The 17,776-nt window shown below is 41.6% G+C and overlaps 1 protein-coding gene across 2 annotated transcripts in view; it reads right to left on the bottom strand.

Moving 5' to 3' along the window:
- SESN3 (sestrin 3) overlaps nucleotides 1–17,776 on the bottom strand; it is a 45,872-nt gene that overhangs the window by 8,385 nt on the left and 19,711 nt on the right. Inside the window, exons 2-9 of one of the 2 annotated variants that reach the window (XM_075140114.1) lie at nucleotides 13,827–13,892; nucleotides 9,839–10,036; nucleotides 8,905–9,087; nucleotides 8,312–8,548; nucleotides 6,620–6,788; nucleotides 4,273–4,388; nucleotides 1,125–1,315; nucleotides 566–710 (exon numbers count right to left, since the gene is read on the bottom strand). In XM_075140114.1, the coding sequence (XP_074996215.1) occupies nucleotides 566–710; nucleotides 1,125–1,315; nucleotides 4,273–4,388; nucleotides 6,620–6,788; nucleotides 8,312–8,548; nucleotides 8,905–9,087; nucleotides 9,839–10,036; nucleotides 13,827–13,892 (1,305 nt within the window). The remainder of the gene's footprint in view (nucleotides 1–565; nucleotides 711–1,124; nucleotides 1,316–4,272; nucleotides 4,389–6,619; nucleotides 6,789–8,311; nucleotides 8,549–8,904; nucleotides 9,088–9,838; nucleotides 10,037–13,826; nucleotides 13,893–17,776) is intronic. The other variant, XM_075140115.1, reaches the window with a different exon arrangement.

Genomic DNA, 17,776 nt, shown 5'->3' with positions numbered 1-17,776 from the left:
GAGTAAGGAATAGTTTATGTGCCAGATAGGCTAACAGGCACACAAGCACTGAACCCTTGTCAGGAAGCATTTAACTTGGATATCTGAAGACACGTTGACATTTATTCATGAAAAATACCATGAAGATTTTATATATATATATATATATATATATATACACACACACACATATATGAGTTTTTTATATATATCTCTCTCTATATATCTATCTACATATGAGTTAAGGTCTTTTTTGATCCCCAAATCCCAAGTATTGGCATAGTTGGCAAGTGTCTGCATTCCCAAGTTTATCCACTTCTCTTTTACAGTTGTCAGTTCAATTTTATGGAGAAGTCACTCAAAATAATAATAATAATAATAACAGTAAAAGAATCAGTATTTCCAGTACACTAAGAAGTATTTTTGTAAAATTGATATCTAACACTCAATGAATTAATCTCATTTGTTTTTCTCTGGTTAAAACCAGTTCATTTGACAGGTACTGCCATTTTTAGGTGTCACCATATTTTCATTTTTAAAAAGCATGGGGGTCTCTGTGAAGCCAGTTTGGCTTTGAAATACGTACCTTCTCCGAGTGCTTGAACTGACGCCAGTAACTATCGTACATGCGCTTGGTAGTTCTCTCTGGGTAGCAGGTCACTGTCTTTATGTAAACCTTCAGGCTGCGTTCAAGTAACTGATTAACTTCTCCATAATCATAGTCATCATACCTAAATAACACAGGCAATCACTCTGTTGGATATAAGTTTTTAAAAGCATGGTCTTTTGCAGCATTATGTTCTGAGTTTGGGAATTGAAGTATTTATTATACACGCTAGAAAACCACCCGCTAACGGAGGATCTGAAAGGCTTAGTACTAGGATGTTGTCTTCTCTGAACAAAGGATACAGGCTGGCTTCAGAGAAGACATTTCTGTAATAATTTCCATCCTGATTCATAATAATTTTCTCCAACGGAAGCAAAGTTATACTGATATGCCAGTAAAACCACTCTAACTTCCAGACTGAGGTACCATCTCCACTTTAACACCCAGAGTCTAAAATCGTGCTTTTCACATGGTTCATTTTTCATTCTGTTTACACAGTTTAAAATGCACTCCTAAGCCAGGGGATTTTCATCCATACCTGATTCCATACATACAGTGGACATAGTTAAATAAAGCTCTTCTTAGCGTAGTTGTATCAACATCTTCATGTGTTGCCATAGTGTTATATGTGAGGTTATATACCATCCGAAACTTCTCATCAAGGAGATGCCCAATATCAGAATAAAGCCTGTTTACAAGGGAAAAGCCATGATTTTCCCAAGTATAGTCCTGCAGGAAGAGAAGGAAATACATAAATGTACAAATGAAGTGAAGTCCCTATCTGATCCTCTCTATAGCTCAATAGTTTTTGTTGTCTGCTAGTTATAACTTTATCCTCTTCAAAAAATTTACATTTTGAATCCTTCATCCGTATCACCTGCTCCATTCCTCCAGGCTTCCTGGCAATGGATACCATGTCGCAACACCCCACCTCCAGCTGGATATCATTAGCCCCCAGGAGTAAAAAACCTAAGCTTCTCTTGAAGCGTTGAAGCAATTTTCCACTGTCTGCTTTGCCACTGCGACCAGTGTCATTCTATGTGGAAGCATGTTTAAAAACTGGTTCCTCTTGGAGGCTTTGATGCTTAGCTTTGAGCAGAGATGGAGTATTTACTTCCACCCAGGATGTACACTCATTGGGTAAAGCGCTGAACCGTCCTTGAACAAACTAATAAAATCCAGGCTGCTTTGGTCTTAGACAAGCACCTGGATTGCAAGGATAAAGCTTGCCGGCTCACATCAGGAAGGGAAAATCTTTGCAGCGTGGTGGCAGAGCATCAGCAGCGGAGAACGACCCTGCTTCAGAGCAGCGTGCAACCACTCTCGATGCTGTGGTTACACAGAACACGTTGGTTTGCCCACATCGTTGGCAAGTGTTCAATCATTCAATCACTGATGCCATCTCTACGTTTGAAGGCATCACCTCCGCGTCCTTCCTGTGTCTGGCTGTTTTCAAAAGGTACGGCTGGGCAAGGGTCCTCGCCCAGGCGCTTTAGAGCACGTCTACTGGACTGGCCCCCTGATTAGGATGGTGGGAAAGAGTATGTAGGACAATATTCAGCTGCCTAACAGAGGCGTTCAGTGACATCTGAAACGCACCACAACATCGCATTTGGCCTCCAGCTGCCAGTCCAAAAGACTGTAAGGTGTGCTGGTTTTGGCTGGGATAGAGTTAATTTTCTTCATAATAGCTAGCAGGGGGCTACGTTTTGGGTTTGTGCTGGAAACAGTGTTGATAACATGGGGATGTTTTCGTTACTGCTGAGCAGTGCTGACACAGAGTCAAGGCCTTTTCTGCTCCTCACCCCACCCCACCAGCGAGGAGGCTGGGGGTGCACAAGAAGCTGGGAGGGGACACGGCTGGGACAGCTGACCCCAACTGACCAAAGGGATATTCCATACCATATGGCGTCATGCTCAGCACATAAAGCTGGGGGAAGAAGAAGGAAGGGGGGACATTCGGAGTGATGGCATTTGTCTTCCCAAGTAACCGTTACATGTGATGGAGATGGCTGAACACCTGCCTGCCGATGGGAAGTAGGGAATGAATTCCTGGTTTTGCTTTGCTTGCATGTGCGGCTTTTACTTTACCTATTAAGCTGTCTTTATCTCAACCCAGGAGTTTTCTCACTTCTACTCTTCCGATTCTCTCCCCTATCCCACCAGGGGGGAGCGAGCGAGCAGCTGGGTGAGGCTTAGTTGCCGGCTGGGGTTAAACCACAACATAAGGCTTGTGAGAAATATACTGTACCTACCAGCCCTGTGAAGGTGTCCAGGACACCTGGGGCATCACAAAAGCCTCTGAAAACCAGAAGCCTCAGGAGGGGAAAAGTGCTGTTTACTAACAGCAGTTAATCCATACTAACAACGAAAAAGGGAAAAAAAAAAATATAAAGACATTCTGCTGTGTATGGAATAAATACCTTTTACTATTACTAAATTTAAACCCTCAGAGGTAAAGGCAGTCTTGTTTTATCAGAATAAGGATTGGATTTATTGCAGGGTTTTGGGATGCTACTGCAAGTAAAATAGCATTAATAGCAGAGCATTTGGGAGGCTGTGGGTATATACATCTAACTGCTTAGGAGTAGGACATACTAATAAAGTTAAATTATCAAGGTGACTCCTTTGAATGTAGGCCAGAAGCTGTCCTGTTTATTTAAGAGCAGAGATGTTTTAGTTCCAATTTCAACTTCTGTAGAGCTTTTTTCCATGGGAGCCTGCTGCTCCTAAAGTAGTTAAGCAGAATGTTTGATTTACAAGCACTGACTCTGCCTTATTCTTTTTGGCAATATCTACCTACTTTAGGCATATATAAAGACCGCAGAGTAAATTATCCAGATCAGCAGAGACTGCTATATAGCTAAATACATTTCCTGAGAGTGATCATGGATTCTTTATTTTACAGTCTTAAATACATCTTCTGACCATGAAGTTTTCCTGCACCCACTGTTTTTTTAATGAAATTCTCTGATTTGGTTTAAGATTTCTTCTATTGCTTACAATTTATTATTAGACTGCTGATTAATCTACTCTACAAGCTGGAACAGAACCACCTCGGATGTCCCTCCTGTTATATATATCATGAAGAAGTTCATGAGTCTAGTCATGGAAAAAGATGCCAATGTGTAAGACAACGTACAAATAAAATGTACATGCAAAACACTAAAAAATATATTCAAATATGGCCAAAAACTTCAGTAATCATATTTAGGAACTCCTTTTCTTTTCCAGCATTCTAAGTCCATACTCACCAAATCATTCTCACAGATATATATACATCTATGTATTGATAACCACTGGACAGAGAATACTTGATAAAATGACAGAAATAAAGAGTTCTTCTAGTGGATTTTTTCTACAACATCTGGAGGAACAGAAAAGAAATTCTTTCTTTTCTATCTTTCACTTTTATTCCAGATTTAGTGATATGCTTTACAGTTTTCAAACATTAATTCTGGTAATAATTGGAATAAGACTGAAAGCTAAGTATTCCCTTGTCTGAAATTTACAAATAGTAAAAGACATCTCAGGTAGATTTGTGGAAGCTTGCGAGTTATTTAATGGACCAGGAAAAGAAGAGGAGCATGCAACAAACATGCCCCACTACAACTGCTTTACGCTATTTGCCCTGTAATGAGATATACAAACATTCTTTGAGTGAATGTACTTTAAAGAGATGATACCTGAGCTCTGAATGTTGGCAGATGGTCTTCTCCTCGCCTTGCAAAGTCTTTGTACCCAAACCCAGGATCTTCAATATAGCGGGAGACATCCGTAGAAACTATTTCATCATCAAATGCTGTGAATAAAATAGCAAAATGCTTTGCTTTAGGCAAGCACATGAGGTGGCGTGGACTTCCAACTACCACTCTACTACAGGACTAGAGAACAATTTTAGAAGTTGTGCAAAAGAAGAGAGCAGTACAAAGGAAAGAAACATTTCAATCCCAATCTGCTTGTATGGGATCCATCCCTTTCATTGAGCCAACTAAATGTCAGCCTACACCAGACATCGTACTTCTACAAAATGGGAAGAGGCTGGCTAAACTTCTGTCTGGAGGTGTGCTTTTCTCTCTGTTGGCTTCTGAGGGAGGCAAGGTATCTTAAATCAGGAAGATGAATCCTGTTAGTCACGTCATTGTGCTAGGATAAGAAACAGGAAAATGTACCCTTGACAGCAGGATTGCTATGCTGAACAGGTATGGTGTCAGGAATTACACCAGCTCTGTTCTATAACCCGGAGTATGAGCAACCAGAAAGCAATGCAATATTCCACTTTAAATATCAGTTGAAGATTATATGAAAGCAAAGAGCTCTACAGTACATCAGGCTGAAATTCTGCCAGAAGCTTTAGTAACTAAGCATCTCCAAAGAGCTCCAAAACGCGTCACTAAGCAAGCGCAGGTTCTCTATCAGGAATCAATCTTTCCCTCCCGAATAAACAGGTGGCTTGATTGTGTAACCACCTCTGCAGAAGTTGACTACTGCACAGCTGACTGCATTTGACCCTGATGTCAAAATCCTGGCTCGCTTCCACATGCATTGACAGAACAGTTGCCATATGTCCACTGTTAGCACCTTGAAAAGTCAGTTAATCTAAGAATTGCAGAAGTGCTTTATCTCCTCTTTGCCTCATTAAACAATCAAAACATAACTGCGTAGGAAGGAGCTCGCACAGCATCTGCTACAGCAAATCCTCAGCGAAGAATAAAAAACGTGCACACATACACTCCCCTCCCCTGACAAGGACTGAATTTCATGAAAGGGTGAAGGCCCAGCACATACAGCAAAAGCTCAAACCAGCAAAAGGCAAAGAGGGAGGAAAGTCAACAGAACTATCAGCAACCGCATCAAAAACCCCCTTCTGTCCCAAACACCACCTCTTTTTTGTATGCCTGAAGTTGCAGAGTCTCATGGAAGTCCTGACTAGATAATGAAACTGCCATGGGTGTCAGTTTATCTGCACCGTTGATATGTCTGACCAAAGAAAACAACAGAGCAACAACAGACAATATCCATTTCTTAAAATCCAGCCATGACGTTGCTGGATGTATCTTCTTTCAGAGATTTTGCATGTTCCTAGAGAGCCACGAAACAATCTCTCTGCTGATCCACAATACATTCTTCTTCTCTTTTGGGCTCAGTGCACAAAAACTTAGATACTTTCAAACATGTTTGGTCTGAAGCTACCGAGATCTAAATTCAGAAAGAACAGTGTCAGTAAAACATGACGCATTTTATGGGTCACTTCTTAAAAAGACAGAAGCTATCATCTTCAAGTAGCCTCTACTATGAGGAAATGGTTGGAGATTCTGATTGTCTTCATAGTATTCTTTCTTCGAACACTGTCTTTGGGAAAAAAACCCACCTTCCTGTATATAGGAAACAGATTTCATTATATGGTTTGTTAGAGATGAAGGCCTCCAGAGCATATGAAGAATACTGGAAAAGAAGCTTTCAGCTCAGAATTTTGAACACTATTTAAGAATAAAAAAAATGGTAAGAATCTCTATCACAACACAGGCAGTGGAACAGCACAGCAGTATGATCACTCAGAACGGTAAGTTAGAAATGTCCTTTCCAGTAAATGGTAAAGAAGCTGAGTCTCATCCCAATCTATTTCCTGAACTAAATGTCGTATCTGAAGGCTACTTCTGAGTGTCATTGAAATTCTAAGCACTGCAGAACCTAAACCTGTGAAATATTACTGAATATTTACATGAATGAATGAATTTGAAGATCCAGAGCATATAAAGAAAGAGAAATTTACACCCAACTTTTTACAGAAGCCTACAGGCTTTTTTTTAATATACAAAAGCCAAATTTCAAGAAGCAAGAAAGATGGTGGGTTTTGCCAATCAAGAAACCTTAAGCAGATGAAGCAAGAGACAGGACCACCCTTACTACACTTCTACAAGAGCAACAGCCAGAATAAAGAAATGGACAGAAAAAGTTATAGTCACTGAACTGGCCTCAAGTGTTTAGTTCTTATAAAGCACAAACAAAAGGGAACTGGAAAAGCACAAATACCTCCACTAATTACTAGCAGACTCTCCTTCTTCTCCTTTTCAAAGCGAGTTGCCATTTCTTCCTGAGAGGCTTCTTCGTCCTCTTTATCTTCTTGTAGCCTCTTCATCCTTTCCATTAAGGCCTCCAGCTCACTTAAAGAATCTGCAATCTGCAAAAACACCATGACATTCTGCAAAATTAGAAGATAGACAACATGTGTCATCTTCAGATTTCATGCTCGACAACAAACGTTCTCAAAAACAGATAGCAGCAGCAAACACGAAAACTCATGCCAGAATGCATTTTGTCACATTCAGCGTAGACAAACAGCTTTCAGACAGCGAGACGAAGGGAGCTGGGAAGTGTTACTCTAACCTACCGCAGTAACCTACTGCAGTGGGATTAACAGCGGAAGAGGTGGTGTTTGAATGTGGAAACCATAGTCGCTTATAATAGATATTTCTCCACGTAGATGGCTCAGGAAAAGCCATCTGTGTGCCCTACATGTATCAAAAAGCCACTTGCAATATTAAGGTAATTTTTTCAGTCTATTAGTAATGTAAAATGTGTTTCTGAAGAGATACAGTGCAACACTGCAATGCAGGAACACAACCTGAGAGAGCAAATCAGCGTTTTCTTTTTCTTTTCATTACACGTGATCAAAATAACCATTATGTGGACCCTTTTTCTTGCTTTTGTGAGGAAAACAGGCTTCTTGACTAGAAATACATCAAAGTTTGGGGTTCTGTGACCTGTACTTATCATTCAGTTTTTTCATAAGATAAATTGTTTGGTTTTTCTTTTCCATCTTTTGATTCTGTTCTTCTGCCCATAACTATAATTGTTTTCTAGTACGCTACTCACTGCTTAACAAGCAGCGCAGTCAGCAACAGCCCTTTGCCCACTATAAACAGGGAATAAGACACCCCGCTGACTTGAGCTAGCATGTCCTACAGCCCAGAAATTTAAGATACAGCAATTGAACTGACTGATCGCATGCTCACATTGTACTGCTAGTTTTTAAAAAATATATCTAGTGACTCTGCTCATAATCCCTATCTTTCATCAAAGGCGATGAGGCTACTTCATCAATCGCCATTAGTTCAAGGACATGTCTTCAAAGCATTATAGAGCCACTTTCAGAAAAAAATTTCCACATTTAAGTTAATTAACTAGTCATCAAAGTTCTCTGTTGGTTGATTCAAGACTGGAACAGCAGCATGAAGAATTAAGTAATTTTATTTCAGACGTTTCCTCCCATCTACAAGGAAGGGTTTCAGAATTGACCCATTTTGTGATTGTAGGCCTTGAAGTCAAAATTATTATTATTTTGACTTCTGTTTTTTTTCCCATTTCTTTTTTCATTCCACATGTTAAAACATGGATGACACAATGCTCCAGTCAGTGACACACTATCTGAAGAAACTGCAACTTTAAGCTTTCAGCTGAAAGCAGAGTTATAGTCTCGCCCAACAGGTTGTGCGATTAGCTATCAAAATCACATTGCTCTGACGACCATTTGCTGTTACAACGTTTGTTTCAACAGATTACACTGCAAACTGCTAGAGCTAACGTAAGAGTTACCAGACTCAAGCATTTCAGTAAAGTAGACAAAAAATTTCAAATTACCCTGAAATTTAAACAGGAAAGGATGGAAGAAAGTTTTCTAATGCAAAACAGAGGCAAGCAAAAGAATCTTCTTGTGACACTAACCCCAAAGTTGCTACTTGTGAGGGATGCATTTTCTATGTTGTTGTCATTGGCAAGATCACAGACACAGAAGTTGTTGACTGCTATAAGTCTGACTCCATTAGATGTATCCGGATCTCTCTCTGGATTAATGCCACTACCAAATACAAAACTTGCCAAGGCATGATAATGTGCCAACAGGACAACAGCATGCACCAGTTCAGGAAGAGACCAATTATTTTCCCCAGTCTTGACAAGTTTCTGAAACGAGAATAAAAGAAGCGTAAATATAAAATTTCTTTTGGCCCCCAGCTTTTCTATAAAACACTATGTATTTTAAAAAGGAATCAATTCCTTTCTTCCAGTAATACCATACTCCTCTTGCACACTAACTCTCACTGGATAAAAAAAAGAGACATCTAATATATTACCTCTTTTCTTTGGAGGTTATTTTAGCCAAAGCTATTCCTAAAAAGCAAATCTTGTTGGCTTTGTCACACAGAAGAATTTATTGGCTTATTTAATGCTCACTTCTTCCCTGAATTTTTTAACTCAAGGTAATGAAGCCCAACCAGACACTTGCGTAGTTCTTAGCATTTTCTGCTATTAACAGGTACCTGAATGTGCTCTTTCGTGATTAGCCAGGGCCGGTGTGCAAGGAGTTTGTTTATTTCGTTCAGATTTTTCAGTCTTTGGGGAATGTATTCTAAACCATTCAACCACTCTGCCATCCCGCCAGTCTTCAAAAACTCATCGACGTGCATATTTATTAGGTAGGAACACTGATGTCTGGCCGCAGCCTGTAATAATTAAACACAGAGGGAAAAGGGCAGCACGTTAGCGTGTGATCTGATCTTGCTGCAGGTGGAAGACAGGTTACTAACACAAAACAAAAATACAATTTCATTCCAAAGGGCCATGTTTTATATTGCAATGCATTTCTATGCAGTATGGAGGATTCTCCAATAAAAATACATTTGATTACTTTACTCTGAATTGCAGAATCTAATTTAGGTTGGACAAGATCTCTAGAGGAGATCTGGTCCAACCCCTGCTCACAGTAGGGCTAACTTAGATCAGGTTGCTCGGAGCCTTGTCCAAACAAGATCTCCATCCTTGGAGATCACACAACCTCTCTTGGCCCCTGTTGCAATGTCTCAACATCCTCCGGGTAAAAATTGTTTTTCTAGTGTCCACCTGGAATTTGTTGTGACTTGAGTCCATGGCATCTCATCCCACTGCTGCGCACTGATGGTTAAATATCCTGAAATAAGGTTACACAGTTTTAACTCTGCTCTCTGTAAAACACCACTCTTGTGGGCACGTGAGAAGTGTATGGCTGTGGGAAACAGGGAAACATGTAGGCTGCCAACTCTCCCTTCTCATTGAAAGCCTTCTGGCCAGGCATGCTTTATTCTGATGAAAACCAACTACAAAAATTCACTCCCTGTCAAAATACCACACTAGTCTCTCCTTTCTAAGTCTTCCTCTTCTTTTTTAAATACACAAGTCAAGGTTGCAGGAGAAAATATATAGCCTGTTGGTACATACCATTATAGCAATGTAGTGCCTATAGGGCAAAGGAAGGGGCCCATCCATGCGCAGCATATAGAACTGGCTGCGGAGGAAAGACTCCAGGTACTGAGTATGGATACTCATGACCTGCGTGATGTTGTCCAGGCGACCAGACGTAGAGTATTCTTCCACAAGAAGATTAGTACGTTCATCCAAACCATTTGCTTGCATAACCTTAAAAATAAGATGGACAAACTTAACAGAGAAAGAGATTTTCTCTAGTTTTAGCCCTGGAGAGAAACATATTGCGGTATGAACGGTTTGCTTGTGTACAAACTTAAAGGCAATGCTGGAGATCCGGATGTATATTTGTAAATATACATGCTTGCATGCATGCGAATATACACATATAGATGTTACTTGTATACTGACAACTGAAGAGCACTTTACACTGTACCTCTGTTATTTTAATATGTTTCTACAAAAACAAAAAACATTTTTCTGTAGATCTTTCCGAAATGGCTAAACTTGCAGACGCTTAAAGTCAAATCTGTACAGAGAGCTGGAAGTAAGCAAGAGCTAAATGGAAAGTAAAGTCTTTATGGAAGTCAGCCTGTATAGACACACACCACCTGAGCATTCAGCCCTAAAACCAATTTCAAAATTAATGGAGAGGAACTGGGTTATGTAACCAAATTATAGAAACAGCCTGGCAATCTACCCCTTCTGTGCGTGTATAATTGAAGAGGAGATCAAATGCTAATTTGTCCATAACATTCAAGTATTATTTAGAATAGGAATTTAATGCTTTCTTTAAACAAAAGCTGTTCTTTAATTATTCCAACCAATCCAAACCTTGGGCACAAGATGAAATGAAACAGCAAAAGAGTAAGTAGCTCTTGCATTGCAAGCCCTGACACAGTATTAGTGCTATTACTCAGTGTTTATCACCAAGAACAGCCATTCTCAACATGTTCGCCACTGAAGTTACAAGCACAAGACAAGTATTTATTCTGAAACTGCACAGTATTAAACCAGCCTGCTTACTATTGCAAACACCATGAAATGAGAAAACATTTTAGCTGGTTTACTGCACATGAAGATAGAAAGTACCTAAAACCAAGACGACACAATGCTTTTGCTGAAATCACAGAATAGTTTGGGTTGGAAGGGACCTTTAAAGGTCATCTAGTCCAACACCCCTGCCATGGGCAGGGACATCTTCCACTAGATCAGGTTGCTCAGAGCCCCGTCCAATCTGACCTTTAACGTTTCCAGGGATGGGGCATTTACCACCTCTCTGGGCAACCTGTGCCAGTGTTTCACCACCCTCATTGTAAAAAATTTCTTCCTTTTATCTAGTCTAAATCTCCCCTCTTTTAGTTTAAAACCATTCCCCCTTGTCCTGTCACAACAGGCCCTGGTAAAAAGTCTGTCCCCATCTTTCTTATAAGCCCCCTTTAAGTACTGAAAGGCTGCAATAAGGTCTCCCCGAAGCCTTCTCTTCTCCAGGCTGAACAACCCCAACTCTCTCAGCCTTTCTTCATAGGAGAGGCGTTCCATCCCCCTGATCATTTTTGTGGCCTCCTCTGGACCCGCTCCAACAGGTCCATGTCTTTCCTGTGCTGAGGGCTCCAGAGCAGGACGCAGTACTGCAGGTGGGGTCTCACCAGAGCAGAGTAGAGGGGCAGAATCACCTCCCTCGACCTGCTGGCCACGCTGCTTTTGATGCAGCCCAGGATACGGTTGGCCTTCTGGGCTGCGAGCGCACATTGCCGGCTCATGTCCAGCTTTTCATCCACCAGTACCCCCAGGTCCTTCTCGGCAGGGCTGCTCTCAACCCCTTCATCCCCCAGCCTGTATTGATACTCTATCTAAAATACATTTTCCTTCTTTATGATGGGCCGATGAATGGACCGTGTCTCAAATATTTTTCCATCAAATCTTATATAGAAGTTACATACAAAGAAACACAAACAATATGCTACATTTTCACTTCTCACCACTGTACTTCCCTGTTTTAATTTGTGGGCCTAGGAAAAAAGGGAAGAAGCAGCTATGCAGTTAGGCAGCTCCATCATTTTTACATGTGTAGCTCTTCACTATGACAGCTTTTCTGTGTTTTATACCCAAAATGATGCCTCCTCAGTTTTTCTTAAGAATGTTTTTACCATCGGAATTTTATTCACACGTTAGAGATCACTTTATCTCACTTATTACGGTTTTTCCCTTGCTCCACTCCAAGGATTCCCCCTTCTTCTTCAGCAAGTGTATCTCCCATGTATTTAAGAGATCTTTGTCTCATTTAGTAGTTTCTTGGGGAAATCATACTTTTCGTGTCTCTGGTAAGGTTTCTAATCTTCTCTTGTCAGGAGTTTTCCTTGTAACAGTACAAGCTATGGAAAAGAAATTCTGCTGACAAAATTGAAATATAATCCTGTAGGACTGCACTGTTGCTACGTTAGGCATAGCAATATGCAGCATTATTGCTTCTGTGATTTATCTCCACCCATATTACTATCCTCTTCATACTGTATATGTACTTCCTCCTGATTTATTACCATCCGTGGATTCACAAACATGTTTTTTTATTCTGCTTTTAAAGCCTTACGGCACTTTAACAGGAACCTTTACAATTAAGCTGTTATTGCTCTGTCCATATTCCTTCCATTACGACAATAAAGCAGGCTTTGACACGAGCAGTGTTATTATCAAGATTGTTGGGACATTCAGTGTTTTACTAATCTCTAACTACATCCTTCCTATCCACTGTATTATTTCATGCCAAGAAATGGGGGAAAAAGGTAGGCGTTTGCTCAACAAACAATATTTAACATTTGTTCATGACACTGAATAGCTGTTTCATCCATACAGGTGGAGGTTCCCCGCTCGTACTGGGTAATCGCTGGGGTTACTCCTTTCTGAAAGCTACTCAGTGATTCCTCCTGCACCCTTGGCTAGCGCCTTTCCCAAGTGTATCAGCTGTGAAATAAATTCATTAACAATTCTCTCAAAATATGTTATTTTAACTGCATTTATTTTTCTACTTTTTATACAATTATTGGCTTCATGAGAAAAATTCAGTCATTACAAAGTTTGGCATCTCAATTTCATCTCGTATTGCATACGAAAGGGAAGTCCTCGTCACAAGGTTGGCTGGCTGGAACTCTTTCTGCTCCCCTCTTCCCAAGTCTGAAAGATTCTTTTTGGCCTCTCTTCCTTTTTGCATCATTATGTTTTCTTGTTGCCAGCCTTTACACTCGGTTTGTTTTTAGATTCAGACCTTGCTGGTGTATACATGGAGAGAGACTCACAGAACAGGAGCTATCTCATCTTTTAAAATGTTTTTTTGGCCCTTCTAACATGTGAATTATCTGCCTTTAGCAATTACTTAAAACAAAACAAAACAAAGGTCCTGGTTTTATAGTCGGCCATCCCAAATAATTAATTAATCAATAAATAATACTCTGTGAAGATTGAGATCACAGGAGAACACCACCATAGCAGTTTCTACTTGCTGCAGGAAGCTGCAAATCAAGGCTTAAGTTGAACATTAAATCATGGGCAGAAATCTTGAGTTTTGAAGTCAAACCATACCTTTCAACCATAAATTCTTTCAAGAGCCACAGTTACGGTCTAAGGAGTTAGTCATATGTTCAGGTTCTCTCAAACTGAAGGTCAGACACTGCTTTCAGAGCTATATAATCGTACCGCTGCAATACTGGATAGGCCTCTCCTTAGGCCTGGCATTAAGAGTAATAAGTGATCATCCTCCACAAGGAGAGCAGAGCCGGCGCTCACAGCTGTCTCTGGGAGTGCTGGTGACCGAAAAGATGTCAGACGGCACCGCTTGTGTGCAAGGGCAGGGTGGTTCTTACCCACTGGAGCCTGCTCCAGAGAAACCATTGCTTTTGCTCGCAGAGGGGCTCATCTGGGTACCACTGGGCAAGCAGGATCATAAAACTGTCCTTCAGTATTTCCATTTTAAAAGCCACCCGCCCGGCCCAGCTAACCGCAAACTTACTTCGTTCTCCGGTATAAAGGCACTTGGTCCTCTTGTCAATGGTGGGGAGACTTGTACTCTTTTTTCCTGCAAAACAGTCACATAATTCGGTCAGCATCAGCAACGTCCTATCAACTTGCTTTATCTCGCAAGATGAGATCTTCAAGGCCTGGATCAGATTCTCTTCCCAAGGCCACCTGGGTGTTTTACAGCCCACTGAGGCAGTGAAGCCACCACACCACGTTCATTAGCTCAGCTTTGCACCCCCTGTACTTTGCGCAAATGAACGGCACCGATTTTGGCAAAAATCTAATCCCAATTGGTTTATAGACCAGATTGAAGATACATAAACAACAGCGATAAAACATTTGGAACAATGCTAAAATTAGCCATTTACTGGATTGAATGGAAGTTCGGAAAGCGGAGGGGAAAAAAAGCCACACTTGGGATATTATAAGTAAGACATTTTCTTCAATATCAGCATCTAATGAGATCCTCAGTGTTGAGAAGAGTGTAAGCACTTTGGGTGCCAAATATTGGCATGAAAAGCACAGTCCACACAAACCAGCAAGACCCAATTAAAGACTTGTTCTAGAAACCCGACGAAATGGCCACCTTGCTCATCTGCCAAGCCCGGAGGAGAACACCACACGTGGTACAAGCCTTGGTGCACAAACCCCAGCGAGAAGTCATGAAACGCCCTTTGAGGATGATATATTTAGTACAGAACAGGCTGATAGCGTAACAAGAGCCAGAGGACTTTTTTGATTTATTAGGGATAAGAAATTGAACTAAGATAAACTGTGGAGGCTTTCACAGCGTAGCTGCTGACAGCCAGAGGGGTGAAGGGGACCTTGGGGAGGCTGCCCGCTCCTCTGGTTCACCAGGGGCAGGACCAGCACTGTCCACATCAGGCCTGACCAACGTTGGCCCAACCTCCTCTTAAAGACCCTCCCGGAGGTTCCTCCGTCTGTCCAGGTCATTTAGTTCCTTGGATCTTTAGAAAGTTTTCCTAATATCTAACCTGGATTTCCCTTGCAGTAATTTAAAGCCGTTGCTTCTTGTCTTTTCTTCTTTTCCTCTTTATGACTATATTCCACCTATCTGGAAACTATGGCTGCACACTTTCTCAAGTCCCTAATGGCACTGCAGCGTTGGTGACTCTTAGTAAGTTATCCATCAACAGCCGTATGGGATTTGCATACTAAATATTTCGTGCCCCTAAATAAAAGTCCAAGGTTTTCCATAACAAATGACCCTTAAATACCTCTACAAGGGGGGCTTAAGCTTAATTGCCACGTACATGAACAGCAGTGCCGGTCCCAGAAGGAGCGTGCCACCGATTTCCACACAGGAAAATGAAGCCACTGGAGCTGTGTAACTATTGTCCTGCTGCTTAAAAACATCCTGTCCTTTCTAAATTAGACTATGAAAAAACATGCAAAAATCAGCAGTGATTATTCAGGAAAGATGTTCCAAAGCAAACTCTCGCAGGACAATTGGATTTGTGACTTTGGAATAATTAGCTGCTAAAAGATGCAGAAATAAGCTGGATCTACTGTGTGAAGCCCAGCAGCCAGGAGACAACTTACTGCAATCGCGGCCTGCTGTCACAGCCCCAAAATCCCGTAAAATACTTCTTATGAATCAAATGTACTCAATCTAAAGTAAGAAGAAAGGGTGTAGAGAGACCGGGTATCTGCACGTGCAGCTCCTTCCCCGCACAGCTACACAAGGCACAGGAAGACATTTTCTAGCTTTAAATACACAATCTTGCTAGCAGCCAGTCATTTCTGTCAACATTAAAAAAAGAAAAGCTTTCCAAGATTACTATTAAGGTTGCATTTTACTTGTTTCATGAAGGTTAACTGGATATTAGAGTTTAAAACCTTCATTTCATACTGAATAATCTGGAGGAAGCAGCTTGTGCGAGCGAGACAACTTGAATAGCTGCGAACTGTCAGCTCTCGCTGGAACACGGGTCTAAACTAGAGCTGAACCACTGCCTTCTCCATCTTGCTCTCTGACCTCTACCCTGCTTCTTCAGGCTCTGCAAAGCCGGTCCTCGAGGCCTGACCAAGGCAAAAAAATGCATATGCTTCTTCTAGCGGGATCTGGGTTCCGTTCCCGTGTTTCCCATTCAGTGTGACTGCTATTACTCCTTTGACCCTGCAGATAAGCTATTGCTGAGAAGGAAAGGAGGAAATGGTATTTGGGTGGATGAACGTAGGCAAGTATCTCTGATTAATTCCTGTGAACGACGACAGAAAGCCAAGGAGATAGTCGGACATAAAAAACGAGGTGTGTTAAATATACTACAAAAAGGACAAACCCCAGCTCCTTTTGGGTGGTGATAGTTGCAAAAAACACAAGCCTGGAAAAAACAGACAACCAACCAAAGCAAGAACAAAAAACCAAAACCCCAAACATAATATTTCGAGGTGGTGAGTCTAATTACGGCACATTTTCACGGAGCTGGTTTTTTTCTATATCAGAAGTGTATACTCTTCCCTTCCATCAACACGGAAGATTACTTTGCCTTCATGCCAAAGCTTTTATTTTATTAAGACTGGTTAAAACAAGCTTGTCAGAAGAAAAGGAGCAACCATCATCTGGTTGCACAAGTTCTCAGGATGTTATTAATAAAAACATGGGAAGTTTACAAGCATTAAGAAAGATAACGTTGGCTTTGTCAAACTGTAGATAAGAACCCCTGCTTCTGGGCACGCTTTATCTAGAGCAGTGATTTAAGGTCTACCCAAAAACCCAAATATGAAAAACTACGTATGGGAATTACAAAGCAACATTGCAGATATATGGTCCTTTACAGTGAAAGTTCTTGTAAAGCTTCAGATTTCCCAAGAAAGCGGGTTCATTTTCCTACTAGTCCTTGCAGGTTACGCTAGCTATTGGTAAGTCAGCCAGCGTCCCTAATATCTTATTTGAAATTGGATTCTTATGCTAAGCGGCTGAAGCAAGAAACAGGTTGCTCAGCAACCAAAATGCCGTACGCACGTATACCAGCCATCTTCTGCTTCACGTTCCTCCAGAAACGCGTTGCTGGAGTATGAATAAGTTACCTTAAAAGGTTTGCAACCAACTCCACTTACATTAAAACTAGAGCCTTTTTTGGGGGTGCTTCTTTGGAAGGAGAAAGATGATGAAGAGCTTCAAAGATAAGTAGAGAAAACGGGGAGAGGGGCCGCTGCAAGTCAGAGCCTAGAAGCAGGTTTCGCAGTAGCATGCTGCGGCGTCAGACAGCAGAACGAGACCTCTGCAGACCACGCGAGAGTTGCTGCAGGAATTCATGAAAGAACAGGCCTGAGCAAGCTTTATCTGCGACTCGCTTTCTCTCCTTAAGCTGCACTTGGAACGGTGTCGGGAGCTAAATATCAGGAATTTTAACAGTGATGAAGTGGAACCATTTCCCATTTGCATGTCTATAATTTGCCAGAAACACCTTCATCCTTGGGTGAGCTCTGCCCAAACCCCCCCAGAGCCAAAAGCTGTGACTTGCCGTCTCACGGGTTTATTTTTAGCTGTGGCAGTGACTGTGCACCTTCCCTCCAGAGCCAAGAGGCTGCAGGCACTGGGACATGGCACCTGCATCTCAAATAGTTGCCGGGCTGCTGCAGCAAGGGAAGGGATGTCAGAGCCGCTCGGCTGGCAACGCGGCCGTGAAGCCCAAGCAGGAGCAAGGACGAACCTGGCCAGTGCTGAGGCAACACAGCGGCTTTCCTCCCAAAGCTTAAATTAAAGAAATAACACTTCTTCCTCTTCGATATCAATGAGTCACTGCGTCCTCAGGCTTTAAAGAAACGACTATTTTTAGCAAGATGTAAAAGGAGGCTGTCTTGTTTGAGAATGGAGCTGCTAGCTGGCGGGGCGGATCACACAGCTGGTTTGGGAAGTCCTTTTGAATATCCATGGACGCAGAAAGCACAGGCGAGAAGCAAGTGGTCGCACTGACG

The sequence above is a fragment of the Calonectris borealis genome, chromosome 1 (assembly GCF_964195595.1).
Source record: "Calonectris borealis chromosome 1, bCalBor7.hap1.2, whole genome shotgun sequence".
In the NCBI taxonomy this organism is placed as follows: domain Eukaryota; kingdom Metazoa; phylum Chordata; class Aves; order Procellariiformes; family Procellariidae; genus Calonectris; species Calonectris borealis.
This window is presented reverse-complemented; position numbering and strand designations above follow the sequence as displayed.